The 20,411-nt window shown below is 44.3% G+C and overlaps 1 protein-coding gene across 1 annotated transcript in view; it reads right to left on the minus strand.

Annotated features, from left to right (window-relative positions):
- Positions 1–1,498: 1,498 nt before the first annotated feature.
- The window catches only part of LOC141114447 (proton channel OTOP2-like), a 113,374-nt gene continuing 94,461 nt past the window's right edge, over positions 1,499–20,411 (minus strand). The window contains exons 5-6 of the mRNA XM_073608122.1: positions 12,388–13,247; positions 1,499–4,534 (exon numbers count right to left, since the gene is read on the minus strand). Coding sequence (XP_073464223.1) covers positions 4,364–4,534; positions 12,388–13,247 — 1,031 coding nt within the window. The 3' untranslated portion in view covers positions 1,499–4,363. The remainder of the gene's footprint in view (positions 4,535–12,387; positions 13,248–20,411) is intronic.

Consider the following 20,411-nt stretch of genomic DNA (forward strand, 5'->3'; position numbering starts at 1 on the left):
ACACAGCCAGTTCAGCAGTCCGGGGATTTGAAATCCCCACTCTTCTCACTCTTCTCTCTGCAGGGCTTCCAAGACAGATCAGAGCAATGTACTGTGCCGTTACTGACCAACCCTTTTTTTACACAAAGAGAATTTTTCATCTCATTGATAATTTATACTTTATGGCATTTATTCAAGGGGGTAGGTCTGTGCAGTCCCATTAGAAGGGGACACTGACAGTAATTATGTGATGGACCAACATAAAGTGGCACATATAATTGTGAAGTGGAAGGAAAATGATAAATGGTTTTCAACATTTTTTACAAATAAATATCTGAAAAGTGTGGTGTGCATTTATTCAGCCCATCTAGAGAGAATTTTTTGCCCGTTCTTCTTTGAAAAATAGCTCAAGCTCTGTCAGATTGGATGGAGCAGCAATCTTTGAACAGCAATTTTCAAGTCTTGCCACAGATTCTCGATTGGATTTAGGTCTGGACTTTGACTGGGCCATTCTAACATGAATATATAACATCTAACACGTGAATATGCTTTGATCTAAACTATTCCATTGTAGCTCTGGCTGTATGTTTAGAGTCTTGTTCTGCTGGAAGTTGAACCTCTGCCCCAGTCTTAAGTCTTTTGCTCGAACAGGTTTTCTTGTAAGATTGCCCTGTATTTGGCTCCATCCATTTCCCATCAACTCTGACCAGCTTCCCTGTCCCTGCTGAAGAAAAGCATCCCCACAACATGATGCTGCCACCACCATGTTTCATAGTGCGGATGATGTGTTCTGGGTGATGTACAGTGTTAGTTTTCCACCACACATAGCGTTTTGCTTTTAGGCCAAAAAGTTCAATTTTGGCCTCATCTGACCAGAGCACCTTCTTCCACGTGTTTGCTGTGTCCCTCACGTGGCTTCTTACAAACTGCAAACAGGACTTCTTATGGCTTTCTTTCAACAATGGCTTTCTTCTTGCCACTCTTCCATAAAGGCCAGATTTGTGGAGTGCACGACTAATAGTTGTCTTGTGGACAGATTCTCCCACCTGAGCTGTGGATCTCTGCAGCTCCTCCAGGTTACCATGGGCCACTTGGCTGCTTCTCTGGTTAATGCTCTCCTTGCCCGGCCGGTCAGTTTAGGTGGCCATGTCTTGGTAAGTTTGCAGCTGTGTCCTACTTAGGGCCGGGAGATTTTCTAAAGAAAAAAAATCTTTGATTCTCTTAAAAAAAACTCGATTCACAATTCGAATCGAGTTTTTTTTTCTTTGGAAACCGCGCCGGTCCCGAGGCGCTGCGGGCATGAGCTCTTAGGCGAGGCCGCGGCTTTGGCTTAGTCCACGTCCTCCGGCTCCGTGGACCAGGCCGAAGCCGCGGCCTCACCTAAAAAATCCAAAAAAACGATTTGCTTACATTTTGAATCGATTTGACCTCTCAACTCGATTCAAGATTTAAATCGATTTTTTCCCCAGCCCTAGTCATACTCTTTCCATTTCATACTCTTTCCAAATTTAGGATGATGGATTGAACAGTGCTCCAAGAGATGTTTAAAGCTCGAGCTAGTTTTTTTTATAATCTAGCCCTGCTTTAAACTCCTCCACAACTTTATCCATGACCTGTCTGGTGTGTTCCCTGGCCTTCATGATACTGTTTGTTCACTAAGGTTCTCTAACAAACCTCTGAGGGCTTCACAGAACAGCTGTATTTATACTGAGATTAAATTACACACAGGTGGACTCTATATACTAATTAGGTGACTGAAGGCAATTGGTCCAGCTAGATTTTAGTTAGGGCTATCAGAGTAAAGAAGGATAAATAGAAATGCATGCCACACTTTTCAGATATTTATTTGTAAAAAAATTTTGAAAACCATTTATCATTTTCCTTCCACATCACAATTATGTGCCACTTTGTGATGGTCTATTACATTAAATCCATTTATGTTTTTGGTTGTAACATGACAAAACGTGGAAAATTTCAAGGGGTATGAATACTTTTTCAAGGCACTGTATGTAATAACACATAAAAAGACACCTAAATATTTAATGATACCTTAGACAGGCATATATATTATTTTTTTTTTTTAGATTGCCAGCCCAGTATTCAGGGTAAAACACTCATCTTAACCCTGATCTCCCCTTTCCCTTCCCAACCAGGGTTTTATATCCCTCTCTGTCTATATGTCCCAAGCAGTAGGAGTCGGCCACATGAGTTCCTCTCATTGAGACATACTGTACATCTGACTATTAACCACTTGCCGCCCGCCCTATTACAAAATGACGGCGGCAAAGTGGTTTGATATTCCTGACCGGACATCATATGATGTGATCAGGAATATCGAGCCGCCGCGTGCCCCCGGGGGTGCGCATCATGGCGATCGTTGTTGCGGGGTGTCAGTCTGACACCCCGCAACACCGATCTAGGTAAAGAGTCTCTGACGGAGACTCTTTACCACGTGATCAGCCGTGTCCAATCACGACTGATCACGATGTAAATAGGAAGAGCCAGTAATCAGCTTTTCCTCACTCACGTCTGACAGACGCAAGTAGAGGAGAGCCGATCGGCTGCTCTCCTGACAGGGGGGATCTGTGCTGATTGTTTATCAGCACAGTCCCCCCTCGGATCCTGCCCAGGACCACCAGGGAAGCCATCCACACTGGACCACCAGGTATGCCCCTAGACCCCCAGGGAAATACCACTATGTGCCCAGGCAGCTGCCAATCAGTGCCCACTCCAATGCCTACCACTGCCAGTGCCACCAGGGATGCCTATCAGTGCCTCATATCAGTGCCGCGTATCAGTGCCCATCAGTGCCACGTATCAGTGCCCAGCAGTGCCGCCCATCAGTGCCTATCAGTGCCGCCTATCAGTGCCACCCTATCAGTGCCCAGCAGTGCCGCCTTTCAGTGCCCAGCAGTGTTGCCTATCAGTGCAAAGCAGTGCCAACCAGTGCCACCCAGTGCCGCCCATCAGTGCTGCCTATCAATGCCCATCAGTGCTGCATATCAGTGCCACCCATCAGTGCCGCCTACCAGTGCCCATCATCAGTGCCCGCTCATTGGTGCCACCTCATCGGTGCCGCCGTATCAGTGCCTGTCAGTGCCGCCTTATCAGTGCTCATCAGTGAAAGAGAAAACTTATTTATTTACAAATTTTTTTAAAAGAAACAAAAGCAAAACTTTTATTTTTTTCAAAATTTTCGGTCTTTTTTTATTTGTTTAGCAAAAAATAAAAACCGCAGAGGTGATCAAATACCACCAAAAGAAAGCTCTATTTGTGGGAACAAAATGATAAAAATTTAGTTTGGGTACAGTGATGGATGACCGCGCAATTGTCATCCAAACTGCGACAGCACTGAAAGCTAAAAATTGGTCTGTGCAGGAAGGTGTCTAAGTGCCCTGTATTGCAGTGGTTAAAATCAATGCATGTCAAATCACTAATTTTTTGGAATTATCATGCATTTTTATGCATATTGAGTAATTGGTTATTTTTTTATGTTGTAGACACACACATAAGATGATCCACATTTTCCTGATGAAGCAGGTAGAAAACCTGTACAATGCATTGCAGATTACCACACCCTCACCCAAGAGCTGAATCTGGCAAATGTACAAGGGAGGATTAAATCCTCATTCCATTAGGGATGTATCTATTTACACTCTGGTGTAACACTTGGAATTTGTTTGTGGATTATCTATATTAATTGATTGGATTATATGAATTCATTGCTATATATATATATATATATATATATATATATATATATATATATATATATATAAATTGATGTTACGTTTTTGCGATATAGGATTGATACACATGTTGAGATGTTCAGGGTTTTATGAATTTCTGTAGAACTATATGTTATGGACTTAAAAGTTCCATATTTTCCTTGCCTTCCTGATTTACTTTACAATTGGGGATGTAGTGCATGCACAGTATAGTTACCCCTAGTAGTTCTCAATCAAAAAAAAAAGTTTTGCCTATATACTGTATATCAACTTTGAAAAACTTCAGAACAGATTATAATATTCTTTATTAATATCAAACTTCTAATGAAATAAATTGGTATATGTAAAGGATGCAAAAAAAAATCCACTATTCCCTAAACCTTCTAGACAGTTGATATTAAAGCTAACATTATAGTAAGAAGTTAGAGAAAATATGGAAAAATGTGCGCAAGAGAAGAGAACAATTTGCTCTAGATTCATGATAACTCAACCAGTGGCTCTAAAATACTTCAAACAAGGTCCATATTTTTATAAGCCCTTTTCATCTCAGCAGGTTCTTCTCCTTTGAAACTCCAAGGTCTGTTGACACATTACCCATTCAAGTTGTTGTATAGAAAAGTCTTGTGTTTCAGACAGCAGAAAATATTGCAGACCTTCTAGGCCGTGCTATATAGTTCCAGCAGACTGGCAGCAGCGTGCATTCGGTAAAAAATTCCAAAGGGAAGGCAAATATTGGTAATTATAGCCCACATAGAAAATCCATAAAAATCCACCTCCAGTCCTGTGTCAAACCTGATCCGAGCTCCAAAGGCTGGCATAATCCAGAACTGTGGGAATAGGACAAGTATGTCAATAAATAACTCTATAGGCAATGACTGCTATAAAAAGTCATATATAATATCCCATGTAATGACTTTGACTGGGACATAATACTGACATTTACAAGACCTCCATATCTTCAAGAGCACAAGAGCGTAACTATAAGATCCTCGCCAGGTGGTATCACTGCCCTACTACCTTACATAAAATAGACCTGTCCATTCCAAACATCTGCTGGAGATGTTTTTAAGGCACCATGACTCACATTTGGAGAACTTGCCCGCTCATAACTCCTTTCTGCAACAAAATACTTCACCTCTGCTATGATTTAATTGGGGACAAAATTGTTAGATCTCCTCTCATTACATTGCTTTCGATGATGCCTGGATCCTATAAACAAAATTTAAAAAGTCTTCTCCAACACTTCTTGACTTCCGCATGTACTGTTATTGCCAGGGCTTCGCAAAAACCACAGCCCCTGTCCTTTGTGGATTGGGCCTGTGAAATGGATTCTATTGGCCATCTAGAAAGGTTGATCTCTTGGAAGACAGATAAAACTGTTGATTATACCTTGACTTGGTACGTCTGAAATCACTTTCAATATTCCTCTAAATTCGCCTCCTACCTTTGATCTCCCTGGCATAATATTTGTTATCTTTCTTGGATCCCTGGTTTTGTCTTCCTTCACAGTGCTTGGGTCACACCCTTCTTCTCTCCCCACCCCCTTTTCTCTCCTCCCTTCTCATTTTAATTTTTTCTCTTTCTCTACCCTCTCTTTTCTCCCCTCATTTGTGCTTGTCTACCCATGTTTCCTGGTTATTATGTCATTCACACTTTTATACGTTTGTCTGGTTATAACCATACAGTTATTATGTAAACACCTTGGGAGGGTTTCTTTATTGTTTTGGTTGTTGAAAGCCCTCTTCTGATGAATATTCTTCAGGGCCTTCTATGTTGTTGGTACAGGCATTCTGTTGAAATCTCACTTTACGCAAATTTTGGATGATTACTCACGGCCCACTTACTAGGGTGGATATGCTCCTTTGTTATCTACCTATCAGGAGATTACCATGCTGTACTTTGACATGCTTTATGTACTAGTATATACTGTGTTTCCCCAAAAATAAGAACTACCCTGGAAATAAGACCTACTGTGATTTTCAGGGAGGGCTGCAATATAAGCCCTACCCCGAAAAAAAAAAAAGCCCTAGTTTTAAAATCCTAGAATCCACTCTATTACAATATTATATAATGTAAGCTGTGTATGTTTCTGTAATCTAATTGTGCCAAATACCTTCAGTACAGCTCAGCTGACCTCCCGCTGCTCACCTCCTCTTCTCCCAGCTATCAGCGGGGGATGAGCTCAGGTGGGTCACGGAAGCACAGAGCGGTATTTTCCACCACTTTTACTTGGTTCCACTGGGGATTCCTCACAGCTAGAGAGTGAGAGGGGGAGAGAAGACAGCACATGACATGACCTACCCCGAAAATAAGCCCTACTGTGTCTTTTGCTGCCAAAGTTAATATAAGACCAGGGCTTATTTTCGCTTATATCCTACTGTTACTGCTATATGTGCTGTACTGAATACGGATCTCATCCTGAACAAAACTCAATAAACAAAGATTAAACATAAAAAGTCATATATAGCTATTCGGGATGATTTCCCTCACTTCTTGTCCCTGTGACACCTGCAAAAATATTTGGGAACACCAGGACAAGGAGGCACAGACATCAATAAAAACAAACAATCCTTCCCGCTTTACTAAAAGAGTGTTTTTGTTACCGTCCCCATTGGAAAAAATTTCTATCACAGGGATGCTCACAGTAAAGTGTAAATCCTTCCCTGCTATACCAAAAAAATGCCTTGAGCTTGGATTTAAACTTTTTCACATTACAGCTGAATTGCTTGTTGGGAAAACTGAATACTTGTGCAGACTTTTGTCAAAAGAGAGAGTTTCACCATATCACGTGTCATCACCGGGTGACCCCGCCCCCCTCTGACGCATGGGGACATCCCTATGGCTTCCCCTGTAGCGTCAAAGGGGGGCGGGGCCACCCGGTCCGCCCCCCTCTGATGCACGGGGACATTCCTATGGCTTCCCCATAGCGTCTGAGGGGGCGGGGCCACCCAGTCCACCCCCTCTTACTCACAGGGACATCCTTATGGCTTCCCCCGTAGTGTCCAAGGGGGCGGGGCCACCTGGTCCGCCCCCCTCTGACGCTACGGGAACCGGGCAAGGGTTGTGGGGATGAAGCCATTCTCCCCATCAACATGGGGGCAAGGTGCTTTGGGGGGTTACCCCAAAGCACCCTCCCAATGTTGAGGGCATGTGGCCTGGTACGGTTCAGGAGGGGGGCGCTCTCTCGTCCCCCCTCTTCTCCTACGGCCTGCCAGGTTGCGTGCTCGGATAAGAGTCTGGTGTGGATTTTTGGGGGGACCCCAAACCATTTTTTTTTTAAATTTTGGCGCGGGGTTCCCCTTAAAATCCATACCAGATCTAAAGGGCCTGGTATGGAATTTAGGGGGAACCCCACCCATTTTTTTTTTTCATTTTGGTTCGGGGTTCCCCTGTGGGGGAATCCCATGCCGTTTTTATCAATGAACTTTTATGTGTATAGCCGTGAGTAGTTTTAAATGACTTTTTTCCTTTAGAAATGTCATTTTGCTGTCAGACTGTTCTAAACACGGGAAACATGCGCCACTTTACAGGCATACTATAGACACCCCCCAGGTACGAAATTTAAAGGAATATTACACTTTTATTGTTTCACTTTAAGCATTATTAAAATCACTGCTCTTGAAAAAATGTCCGTTTTTAAAACTTTTTTTTGCATTGATACATGTCCCCTGGGGCAGGACACAGGTCCCCAAACACTTTTCATGACAATAACTTGCATATTAACCTTTAAAATTAGCACTTTTGATTTCTCCCATAGACTTTTAAAGGGTGTTCCGTGGCTTTCGAATTTGCCGCGAACACCCCAAATTGTTTGCTATTCGGCGAACAGCCAATGTTCAAGTTGAACTCATGTTCAACCTGAACATAAAGCCCATCCCTAGTCCACAGCTATTCCTGCCAGAGCCCCAGCATCAGGCATGGAGTAATTAGTGGAGTTATTTGAACACAGTGTCAGCCACTTGCTCCTTGACGAAGCACAGCCATTACTCGATTCAGATGTTGGTTCTGAGTCTGAGGTTGAAGAAGGCAGGAACATGAGCCTGCAGAGAGGGGAGAACACTGGTACACAAATTGGCAGTCATGTTCCCCCAGCCGCAGCATATTGCCAAGTTGTCTCCAGTGGTAATGAGGATGGAGGAGATGATAATGATGAGGTCACTGACTCAACTTGGGTGCCGGATAGAGCAGAGGAGGAAAGTGAGAGTGAGGCACAACCCCAACGAGGCAGCCATCGTGGAAGAGTAGAGAGCAGACACCTTATTCCATCACATTGTGGAGCTGTTATCTCCCGGCCCACTTCCCACAGCTCAGCTGTCTGGGCCTTTTTTAGTACATGTGCAGCCGATTGCACTGTTGCTATTTGCAAACTTTGTCTCAAGCGCATCACGCGTGGCAAAAACACCAACCATTTGGGTACCCCATGCTTGACATGGCATTTAACTTCCCACCTCTCAGCCCATTGGCAAAAGCATCTAAAAGCCACACAAAAGGGGCACAAATCTGTCCCTCCTCCTTACTCACCTAAGTCTGTTCTTGCTATACCTCTCAACAGCCTCCACTGACAGGGATGATGGTATAGCACAGGGTGTCCCAGGTCCTTGCAGCACATCAGCCAGCAGCACACCACCAGCTGTAGACTATAGCTGTCAAATTTCTCTGCCCCATTTCCTGCAGCAGAAAAAAAATACAGTCCCTGCCACTCACATGCCCAGCATCTAAATGCAAGCTTGTCAAAGTTGCTGGCTCTACAACTTCAGCCTTTCCGCCTTTCTGGTGGCAGGTTCCCAGTCCATGTCACTTTTCAGGTAAGGCCAATCCATCTTTCTACCATCATGTGAAAGGCAATGTTGTGGCATCGTTGGGCAAGGCAGTCAGCTGCAATGTCCACGTTACTTCTGACACGTGGTCAAGCAAGCATGGGCAGGGAGGATATATTACATTCAGAGCACACTAGGTAACTCTGCTTGCAACTCAGAAGGATGCAGGACAGGGCTCAGTGCTGCAGCTTGTTGTGCCCCCACATATCCATACAGCTGGTGATGATGCTAGATTTGTCAGCTCTACCCCCTTCTCCTCCTCCATGCCCTCCTCTGCTGAATTGTCCTATGAACCTCCAGTACCCCCTTAGCATTCAAAGGGCTATTCAATGAGTCAGGCTAAAAGGTGCCATAAAGTGCTTCAGCTGGGGTGTCTAGGGGACAGGAACCACACCGGAGTAGAGATTCTTGCAGCTCTCCAGGGACAGGCCCAGAAGTGGTTCATGCCACACCAGCTGGAGCCAGGAATGGTGGTGTGTGATAATGGCACAAACCTCCTGTCTGCCCATAGACAGGGAAAGTTGACACGTGCCATGCCTGGCACACGTCCTCAGTTTGGTGGTACAACGTTTCCTAAATAGGTACCCAGGGTTGGAAGATCTAGTAAAGCAGGCCAGAAGAGTGTGTAGCCATTTTAGGCAGTCATGCACAGCCAGTGCTCAGTTGGCTGAAATTCAGCGGGAATTCCACCTGCCGGTAAACCTCCTGATTTGTGACATGCCCACCAGGTGGAACTTGACTTTGGCAATGCTGCAGTGGCTGCACATGCAGCAGAGGGCTGTCAAGGAGTACCTGTGAGAATATGGCAGGCTCAGGCCCGCTCGGCTTTTTTTTCCCTACGCCAATGTCTGCTCATAAAGGATGCATGCACTGTACTGTCACCATCTGAGGAGGCCACAAGGATGGTGAGCCGTGACAATGCATGCATCAGTGACACAATCCCTGTTGTATTCCTGCTGGAGCAGACTCTGCATGGCATTATGGAGAGGGCACTCAAGGCAGAGCAGTGGGAGGAAGAGTAGGACTTCCTTTCCTCACAAGGCCCACTTTATGCAGACGCCATTGTTCCTATGCCACAGAACACACAAGAGGAGAGAGAAGAGGAGGAGGCGGAGGAGGATTCTGTCAGTTTCAGGGGTATTGAGGCAGAGGAAGACATACGTCCAGCAGTAAGAGATGGTTTTCCATCCGCAGAACCCTTGGGAGTAGTACGTGGCTGGGAGGAGGCAGTTCCAGATACTCTAATTCTCAGTGACTCAGAGAAATCTGCTTCTCATGCCTCTGCAAATTTGTGGTGCATGGGCTCCCTCATGTTTCAAAGCCTGCAAAAGGACCCAAGAATACGTGCTGTAAAGGAGAAAGATCACTATTGGTTGGCAACACACCTTGACCACCTTTATAAGGGGAAAATTTCAGAACTCATCCCGTCCCCACAGAGAGTGCAGAGGATGAAGTCTTTGGAGGACACCTTAAAGAGAAGTTTATCAAACACTTTTCCCTACTCTGGTAGGTTACAGTTACGTCATTTTGAGGCTTCTGTTGGTCAAGAGAGGAGCGGTGGAAAATGCTAAGTGATGCATTTCTCATTTTTTTTTAGTCCTCGCCACCCAGGGCTGTCAGCTTCCACATCCCATTGGCAGCGTCTGCATGATATGGTTGACTATTATCTAGGGTCGAAAACTGAGATGGAGAGCTTTCCAGTCGACGATCCACTGGCTTACTGGGTCATGAGAATAGACCACTGCCTGGAACTTGACCAGTATGCTATTGAGCTGCTGGGCTGCCCTGCATCCAGTGTGCTTTCCGAATGGGCATTCAGTGCTGCTGGAGGTTTTGTTTCTGATCACAGAATGCGTCTGTCCACAGACTCGGTGGACCGTCTGACTTTTATCAAAATGAATCAGTCCTGGATTACCAGCAGCTATGAAGCCCCTGTTGCCAATGTCGCCGATTAAGTGTTTTTGGGATGTGCAGGAATCTCTGCAGGACTTCTAGGCTGCCTAGTGTTGTGGGTGTTGATTTCATCTGGAAGAATGCTTTTGGTGTAGGCTTTATTGGCACAATTAACACCCTAAGACCAATTTTTCCGCACCTGTTTGATAGGTTCACATCATTACAATGTTTGACAGCAAGGCCAATTCTTGCTTTCATTAAGAGTACCTCTATAGGGTTACGGTGTGAAGGCACCACAGACACCCAAAGAACAATCTTTCCACACCCATTACAGAAGTAGAAATCCAAAGTCTGTGGTAAAGACACCAGAATTTATCCAAAAAATCTCTCATCTTGTTCCCCGTGAACTACATTGAGGCCTCATCAAACAGACTGGCTCCCCAAGCCGTTGCTTAAAAAATAAAGAAAGCTTGCTGGAAAAATATCATCATTTTGGGCTTTATAAATGCATTTATTGCTGCAGCAGCTTCTATACAGGTGTTTTAAAAAAAGGGCAGAGACTGCTTAGCTATATGAAGCAGCCCTGGGTATGGCAGTGGTCTGCACTCATAGGGCAGTGCCATCTGGTGAAATAGGAAAGCTGGGACATCATAGTCAATTGCTGCTCCCTGCATGATGTGCCCTCTCTCTCTAGGCTTCTGCCACTCTCTTGCTCAAAAATGTAAAAAATAAGAAATATAAAAATGTGAAAAAAACAAACACAATAAAAAAAAAACTACAAGGTGGGCCCAGCAGTAAAGTTCTAGCTGACACACAAAAAGCTAGTCCTAAAAAGGACTGTTGGTTCTATGCACTGTGAACATAGGGAGTTAAACAGTAATATGTAATACACAACACTACAATTTAAGATAACATAGCACAATACAGCACTTTGTATAGCGCTGTATATAACACTATATACCAATTTATAGCATAACTATATCTCCCTAATCACACACTCTCAGCTCTCCCTATCTATTCTGACACACAGAGGCAAAGGCTACTTGGAACCTTGCCTTTTTAAAATGTTACTAAACCCACAACAGTAAAATCAGTCTGTATATGCAGTAAAGAAAGCTTGTTATAAACACTGTGGAACCTAAGAAGTTAATCCTCTGCATTGTGTAAAAAGGCTGTTTGATTCTGTCCTCTCTGATCCTCCCCTTCTTCCACAGTCCCCAATCTATCTCCTGATAGTACAGAGCCTTGGAGGCACTCTACACACTTTCAGTTTGGTGTGTATTGCTAGAGAGTTTTTTTTCTTGGGAGTGCTTGTGATCAGCACAGCAATCAGCACTGTCCAGAAAGAGGGTTAGGAGTCCTCACAGGACAGTCAGAGTAGATTGAAATCTCCTCCTACAAGCTTTAACCAGACACTCTTGGAAGTCATAAGACTGCTATGAGAAAAGGTATTTAGCAGTTTATATTTACTAAAATAATTGCATTTCCATGTTCTGTGTGCTGTGGGATACCAGATATAGTGAATGCAGGGTCCTTGGTTTAGAATTATTATTATACAAGCTTTATATAGCGCCAACAGTTTGCGCAGCCCTTTACAATGTTAGGGCAAACAGTAACGCTTTTAGGGAGGAGACTTGAGAGTGGCAGTAAAAGAAATTTTGGGCTGGAGATGCAAAAAGTATAAATCTGACGTTTCCTAAAGGAGTAGAGGATGTTCACTTAGTAAAGTTCATATTGAATACCCAATCATGCCAGAAAACAAAATAATTGCATTGGACATGATTGGATGAATAAAGCTTCACCTTATGCACCAAGCAAAGTGAACATTCGGTTTGCAAAGTGAAAGTTCTCTATTCCTTTAATAAATCAGTTTCTGTGGTTCCAGCAGGAAATATATTTTAAATAACATCTTTACTACTGAATGAAATTAGCCTATTTATGGCTAGGATACAAAGACATGAATTACTTACAATAAGGTTACAGAGGAAGAGAAACAAGTAAACATCCTTCATTGTTTTTCTTTTTTTCAGATGCCTCTTAATGTGCTGAGTCAGGGTTTCTCTTCTTGGTGTGCTCGGTTTTTCTGGAGGGCTTGTTAGGGACAATCTGCTTTCCTTCTCTGGACTTCTACCTCTCATAGAATCATGTTGTTCCACAGCCCTGGGGTGACTTGTTCCCTGGAGAGCATTAAGTAAGTTGGGAGGCGGAAGTCGGTGCAGGCCTTCTATTATAAAAACATTTTGAAGAGAGTGTTGAATAATCATGAGTACAGAATAGGAAAGGGTTAAACCACACAGAAGGATAAAGGGAACCGTGGATGCCATGGCTATAATAGAATAGTAAGAAATTGCATATTGGCCTAATGTTGCCAACAAGAGTAGAACTGTATCTAAGGTCCGACTTGGGTTCTTCTGATTGTCCATGTTTCTCTTATCGAGCCTGAAAATTACAATTCCCACCACATTGGCCAGACACATAAGAACAAGGCTAATCACATGAAAGTAGTAGAAAGCAGTCAATGATAGCCATTTTTTTTGAGAATTCCCTCTACCCAGTTCATATAAGATAAACATTACTAGGCCTGTAATAAGAACGCCCAAACCAGAAAAGAGGCCTAGAAGCGGGATGTGTTGACGAACCCCTGGCCCCAGTCCATGGTGAAAAGAAGCATTTTCATCAATCTGGCGTCCGACATTCTTCCACATGATATAGATCATTGCTGCAGCAAAAAGGTTGTACTCGATATTGAGGGGGTACAGGTAAATATAAACTGTTTTGTCAACTCCACATTTGTACAAACATTCACATCTCTTCTCATGTTCATTTACATCTGTTGAGAAAAGTAGCATGGAATTGTAAGAAAACACATGTCCAGTTTCATAGAGAAAACCTAGTATTCAAAATTAGACAAAATACTTTACGTTGGGTTCACACTTATGTCAATTGGATGTTGGTTTCCCTGCATCCAATTCACACGACAGGCGACTGTGACCGGCTCTCAACGGAGCTGGTTCACACATCTCCGGGCGGTCGCAGCCCACACTGGAAAAGGGTTCTGTGCGTCTTTGGCTCAGTTTCACATTCAGACCTGATTCACACCTGAAACAAGAACCGGGATGCACCGGACCCCTACTGCGATCCGCGGCCACAGCTATTGTGAACCTAGACTAATACACAGAGAATTCATCTCATTTCTTGACCCTTTGACAGCAGGACAGGAAATTAACCGTGGTTGTCACTAGCACAGGAAATCAGAGACAGAAATAATAAAGATGGAGCAGAGATAGGCAACCAAACACAAGTGCCAGGGCAGTCACACAATGTCGTTTTCAGCGGCACCTGGAAGATTGTCCTGTGCCATATGTACAGGCTTAGACTGGCCAATCTGAGGACCGGAGCATCATCTGGGCCCATGCTCTCTACAAATACAAATATCTAAAAAGGGTGGAATTAACAGCTGACTAGGATCTCAATTACAGTGCTTGACCTGCCCCTCTGTGCTTGCCCCCCCCCCCCACCCCCATAATGTTTCAGAGAAGCCCACCTTATATCACTGACATTCAGGCCCTGACCCTCCTCCCAGTACCAGTTTGGGCCTGCCTGTGGCTGCTGGTGTAATTAAAGTGGGGTTCCACCCAAAAAAACAAACATACCTGAAAAATTCTAAAAAAAAAAAAAACAAAAAAAAATTGGATATTTTTTTTTTTTTTTACTTACCTCTAAATGCCTGTTGCTAGGTGGTCCCTCGTAGTCTGCCTCTTCCTTTACCTGGGCTGGTGACATCACTTCCCCCTCGGCACAGGAAGGGCTCCGCTCTGTTCCCTTCCTCCTGTTAATCATCTTTTTTTTTTTTTTTTAACAGAGAAACTGTTAATCATCTTTGACCCATTACAGGTCCCAGGTGATTGAGCGGCCAATCACGGCGCGCGCGCCGCTCGCGCATGCGCAGTGGGTGCCAGGCTGTGAAGCCACAGCCCGGCGCCCACAGTTGAAATGCCGGCGCCGACGAGCGGAGGGGGGGGGACGAGCGGGGCTTCGATCCCCCGCATCGCTAGACCCAGGGACAGGTAAGTGTCCAATTAAAAGTCAGCAGCTGCAGTATTTGTAGCTGCTGACTTTTAATTTTTTTTTTTTTTAATAGACCCCCTGGGTGGAACCCCACTTTAAGCAGGAATTAATGTAAAATGACTGTGATTCTAATGGTGCAGAAACTGAGGCTGTTCTGAGGTCACAATGTACAAGAATGGAGGGGAAACTGAGATCTTAAAGTAATTGTAAATGATCACCTTGTAAAACAACTCATTCAGTTTAACCACTTGCATAGCTCCCAACTGTCACTGATTTGGAGGGACTATCCCTGATTTGGAACAAAGTCCCTCTGTCCCTCATTCCTCCTCATTTGTCCCTCATTTTGGTCTGATCTATATATTTGTATATAAAATGCACTTTTTATCTTTCAAAAAGTGTTTCCCAGTGCTAAACCTTTCATCCAGTTTCTAAATTGCTGCATTTGTAAATTTCAAAAGCCAAAATAAAGGAATAGTGGTGGTAACAAAAAAGCACTTGTGGGTTTCACTAATCATTTTTTTTTCATATAACTCTCCTTTAAGGGGGTGTGTCCTATGCCTACATACTTTTGGTAATAGGTGTCCCTCGTTCCCATCTCAATAAGTTGGGAGGTATGTACTTGCCCTCCAGAAGATTTACCCCCCTTTCACGACCGGGCCATTTTTTGCAATATGGCACTGTGTTACTTTAACTGACAATTGGGTGGTCGTGCGACAATGTTTCTCTACAAATAGAGCTTTCTTTTGGTGGTATTTGATCACCTCTGCGGTTTTAATTATTTGCGCTATAAACAAAAAAAGACCGACGATTTTGAAAAAAAAACAATATTTTTTACCTTTTGCTATAAAACATATCCAATGAAAAAATCTAATTTCTTCATAAATTTCGGCCAAAATGTATTCTGCTATATGTTTTTGATTTAAAAAAAAGTCCAGATAAGAGTATATTGGTTTGCGCAAAAGACTGTGGGATATTTATTTTGATTTTATGTTTTTTTACTAGTAATGGTGGTAATCAGCGACTTACAGCAGGACTGTGATACTGCTGCGGACAAATCAGACACTGACTTTTTGGGGCTCAGTGACACTAATACAGTGATCAGTGCTAAAAAATATGCACTGTCACTGTACTAATGACACTGGCTGGGAAGGGGTTAACATTTGGGGCAATCAAAGGGTTAAATGTGTTCCTAGCCAGTGATTGTGTACTGTGTGGGAGATGTTTTTACTAAGGGAAGACAAAGATCCATGTCTCTACTTTGCAAGAACACAGAATCAATGCCTTCCCTTGTCACAGAACGGCAATCAGCTTTGTTTGTATACTGAATAATCGTCGGGTGCTGGCAGACATCAAGTCGTTGCTACCCGCCGCTGAGCTCCCGCTGTGTGTGATCACAGTGAGAGCGAGCCACCGTCGGCGAACATTTGTGCCCCAGACCCGGAAGTGTCAGGTCACGTACTAGGTACGTGATCTGACACAGAGCGCCCTGCTGCAGTATATTTACGATGGATGGTCCACAAGTGGTTAAAATAGAAATGAAAAGCAAAACATTTGTGTATACATCCCCCTTTTTATATAAGTAATTGCATTTCCTCTGTTCTCAGTTGCATAATGGCTGGGGAGGAAAAACAGCAGAGAAAAATGTCAGTCCCATTAGCGGTAACCCCGAGCCACACTCGGGATTACATTGCAGGATCCTGCTGCGGTGTTACTTACCTTGTCCCCAGGATCCTGCGATGTCCCCCGCTGTGTCTGCGGGCTCTGTCTCCTCCGAAGCCTCTCCGTGCCAGGCTCTGTTCCCTGCGAGAGTTGCGACGCACGGGGGCGGAGCCTGGCGGCAAATTCAAAAAAATGTACAGACCATAACACATACAGTACTGTAATCTTACAGATTACAGTACTGTATGAAATTATTTCACATCCCTTTTATCCCCAGTGCTTTGGCCCATGCCCTGCATGCAGTTTTATATGATATATATTGTTCTTTTTGCCTGGAAACTGGAGATTGTCCATAGCAACCAAAAAGTGTCCCTTTATGTCAAAAGTGGCTTTAGACCAGCTAGAAAACAGCGATAGTAAATTAGAACACTTGCAGAATTGAGCGATAGTGAATCGTGGGGAAATTTATTTTATTATTATTATATTATTATTTTTTTAAATTATTTATATTTATTTATTATATTATAATTTATGTTTTTGTGTTTCAAACTTCATCATACCCGGGATATCTACTAGACTCTTGTTTGGACAGATCTAAGTGTGTTATTGTGAAGAATTACAGGCCTACAATATAAAACGCCAAATTTCCATGCAAAATAATTGTACTGCTTTCAGTACCCAAAATCCGAAATAATCATACCGCCAGGGAGGTTAAAGGGGTTGTAAACCCTCATGTTTTTTCACCTTAATGCATTCTATGCATTAAGGTGAAAAAACACCTGGCAGTGACTGGCCCCCCAGCCCTCCCCCCCCCCCATTTTACTTACCTGAGCCCTGTAATTTTCCACGCCGGAGACGCGCTTTTCCTCTGCCCAGGTTTCTCGGCTCTTGATTGGATAGATTGATAGCAGCGCAGCCATTGGCTCCCGCTGCTGTCAATCAAATCCAATGACGAGTGCACCGGAGGCAGGGCCGAGTCCTACATTCGGAGTCTATGAACACTGAATGCTGGACTCGGGAGCGCACCCAAGATAACCCCCGGGAGAACGCTTCTCCTAGGGGGTTATCTGATGTGGGGAGGAGCTGCGAGAGCTGCCGAGAGACCCCAGAAGTCGAGTATTGGGGTCACTCTGTGCAAAATGAACTGCACAGTGGAGGTAAGTAGAACATGTTTGTTTTTTTTTTTTTTAATCGAAGCTTTACAATCACTTTAAGCTTCCCATTAAAAGGCTGTGCAGGGGTGGGGGGTGTAAGGACATGTCTGACCATTGGAGGAGAGCAGGCTGAGTTCTCAGCATAGCTAGAGAACTGACCAGGGTGTATTCTCCTGCTTAGTGTGGTCAGTTTTTAATAGGAAAGCAGAGGGACTGGCAGCAACACGAGGGATTTCACACAAAGGAAGCAATACAAAGAGAACAGGATATTTTTTCATACAAGTACATATGAAATTCTGTGGTAACATATTCTTTAAGGTGCAAGAATTGGGAGAGATCTGTGGTCTGAAAGTGCAGGTATTGGGTCTGATCTGAGGTATAATGGTACAGGAATTGGGGCCAATCTGAGGTATAATGGTACAGGAATTGGGGCCGATCTGAGGTATAATGGTACAGGAATTTGGACCGATCTGAGGTCTACTGAGTGCTATTGTTCACTGACATGTTGGTTTTCTAATTCTTTTAAACTGGCAGAACGGGCTCTGAGGAATGCAGGGCAGGGAGCTAGGAGCATCTTCAGGCTCTTTCATGCAGGTTCCAGTCCACACAAGAGATGTATATTCACCGCTGTTTTATGAAAGACAAATTATGTTTTTTCTTTCCTTCCTGAAAAGTGTAGGCTCTGTTAAAATCTCATGCTTTGCTCCAATATTTGGTATTTCAAGAGTATGGTATAGATGTTAATTGGGGACCCAAAGTAGAAAAAAACAAAAAACAAAAAAAAAACAGGATGGAGCCCCTCAGATTTCAGACCTTTATTCGAACATGCAGCCTAGCAGGCCAAAGCACCTTGACCCCATGTCGACGAGGACAAGGGCCTCTTCCCCACAACCCTGACTTAGTGGTGGTGGGGGTCTGGAGGTATGGAGCTAATCGGAATCTGGTGCAATAAGGGGAGAAAAAGATAAGCCCCCCCATGTGAATGAGTAAAGGATACATAGAACCCCTACTCATTCACAAAAAAGTGAACAATAAATAAAAACACACCCAGTTCATAAAAAAATATCCCACAATGTACATCAATCTTCAGTCGAGTCATCCTGCAACGCAGTTCCAAGTCAATCATGATAAATCATGCTCACCTACCTGCCAAAAAAGACAACCAATTGTCCATGAATGACAGCTCTGGTGGATGACAACTAAGCAAGAACAAAGAGGCGTGGTCTCCAGGATGACATCATTGACTAAACTTAGACGTGAGCATATTTGGACAGTGATGTCACCCAGAAGACCACACCCCATTGCTTATACTTAGCTGTCATCCGCTGGAGTTGTCATGTGAGATCAAACAGTCGCCAGGGTTGGACATGTTGGCAATCAACAGATTTTTTCACTTTCAGCCAGTTGGTGGGCATCATTGATCATGACTAAAATGAATCTGCATCACTGAATATGATTGACAGTGGTCCTTGCACTTTTTGTCAAAATTTGTATGTGTTTTTATTTGCTTTTCTCTTCTCTTGTGAATGAGTAAGGTAGGGGTATTATGTACTTACTCATTCACATGAGGAGGCCGGTAAAGGGTGCCCCTTTATTGTTTATTCCAGTAAGCCCCCCAAACACAGGAATCCCCACAATCACTGGGCCCATCAGGTCCCGTACAGTATAACGTTTTTCATATATACCGTATTTATCGACGTATAACACGCACCGGCGTATAACACGCACCCCAATTTAGGAGGGAATTTTAAGGAAAAAAAAACTTTTAGGAGGGAAGTTGAAGGGAAAAAAACTTACATTTAAATGCCCATCATTACAGCCTTCTCAGTGCAGCCTTGCCAGTGCAGCCATGTCAGTGCAACCTTGTCAGTGCAGCCTTCCCCACTGCAGCCCTGTCAGTGCAGCCATGTCAGTGCAGCCATGTCAGTGCAGCCTTGTCAGTGCAGCCTTCCCCAGTGTCCATTGCAGCCTTGCCCCAGTGCAGCCTTGCCCCAGTGCAGCTTTGCCCCAGTCCAGCCTTGCCCCAGTCCAGCCTTGCCCCAGTCCAGCCTTGCAGCTCGCTGAGCTTCAAAATCGCCGACCGCGATTTGAAAATGGCGCCGCCGGTGCCGAAATACACAGAGCCGGTCCTCGGCTCTTCTCGGCGGCTCTCATTCACTTTCGGCTCCACTCGGGATGGGCGTGACAGTGAGCGGAGCTATCTGAACCTAGCCGAGTACACTCGGCTAGGTTCGGGCGGCGCTCAAGTGAAGCCGAAAGTGGCCGAGAAGAGCCGAGGACCGCACCGTGTATTTCGGCGCCGGCGGCGCCATTTTCAAATCGCGATCGGCGATTTTTTTAGATCTGACAGCGGGGGATCGCAGGGGATCGGCGTATAACACGCACCCGCGATTTTCCCCTGATTTTAAGGGGAAAAAAGTGCGTGTTATACGCCGATAAATACGGTATATATATACACACAGCACTGTGCAAACGTTTTAGGCAGGTGTGAAGAAATGGTAAGTAGGAATGCTTTCAAAAATATGTATTTTATTGTTTATTTTTATCAATTTACAAAATGCAAAGTGAGGGAACAGAAGAAAAATCTAAATCAAATTAATATTTGGTGTAACTACCCTTTGGCGTGAAACCAGCATCTTACCCTTCGAAGGCTTTGTACTTTTGGCATACAGGTGAAAGAATATATATTGCGCTACTGGAATAGAAAGAAAATATTGTCAGGATCCAGGGCCGCCATCGAGGGGGTACAGCTGATACACATGTACCGGGACCCTAGCATCTGGAGGGGCCCGGGGCCCGGCAACCAGGAAGTGTGCAGGAGAGAGGAGCTGCAGGAGACATAGTGCAGGAGAGGTGCCGGAGGCTAAGCACAGTAAGCTGGCAGGGCTGGGACTCGGGAGATGTTATGAGGCAGGGACTTAAAAGCCTTTCAGTTGCTCAATGGCTGAGGAGGCAGGCTGCTCCGCCTCATGCTGCCTCCTTAGCCAATAGGTACACAAGGTGGACTGTCCATCACTGCAGAGCCTCGTGCTTCCCGTGTTGGCGGGACAGATTTCCTCTGCAAAGAAGCTGCTGCAGAGATCGAGGCGAGTGAAAAAAACTTTCCCTGAAGC

This window comes from Aquarana catesbeiana, linkage group LG12, assembly GCF_042186555.1.
Source record: "Aquarana catesbeiana isolate 2022-GZ linkage group LG12, ASM4218655v1, whole genome shotgun sequence".
In the NCBI taxonomy this organism is placed as follows: Eukaryota; Metazoa; Chordata; class Amphibia; order Anura; family Ranidae; genus Aquarana; species Aquarana catesbeiana.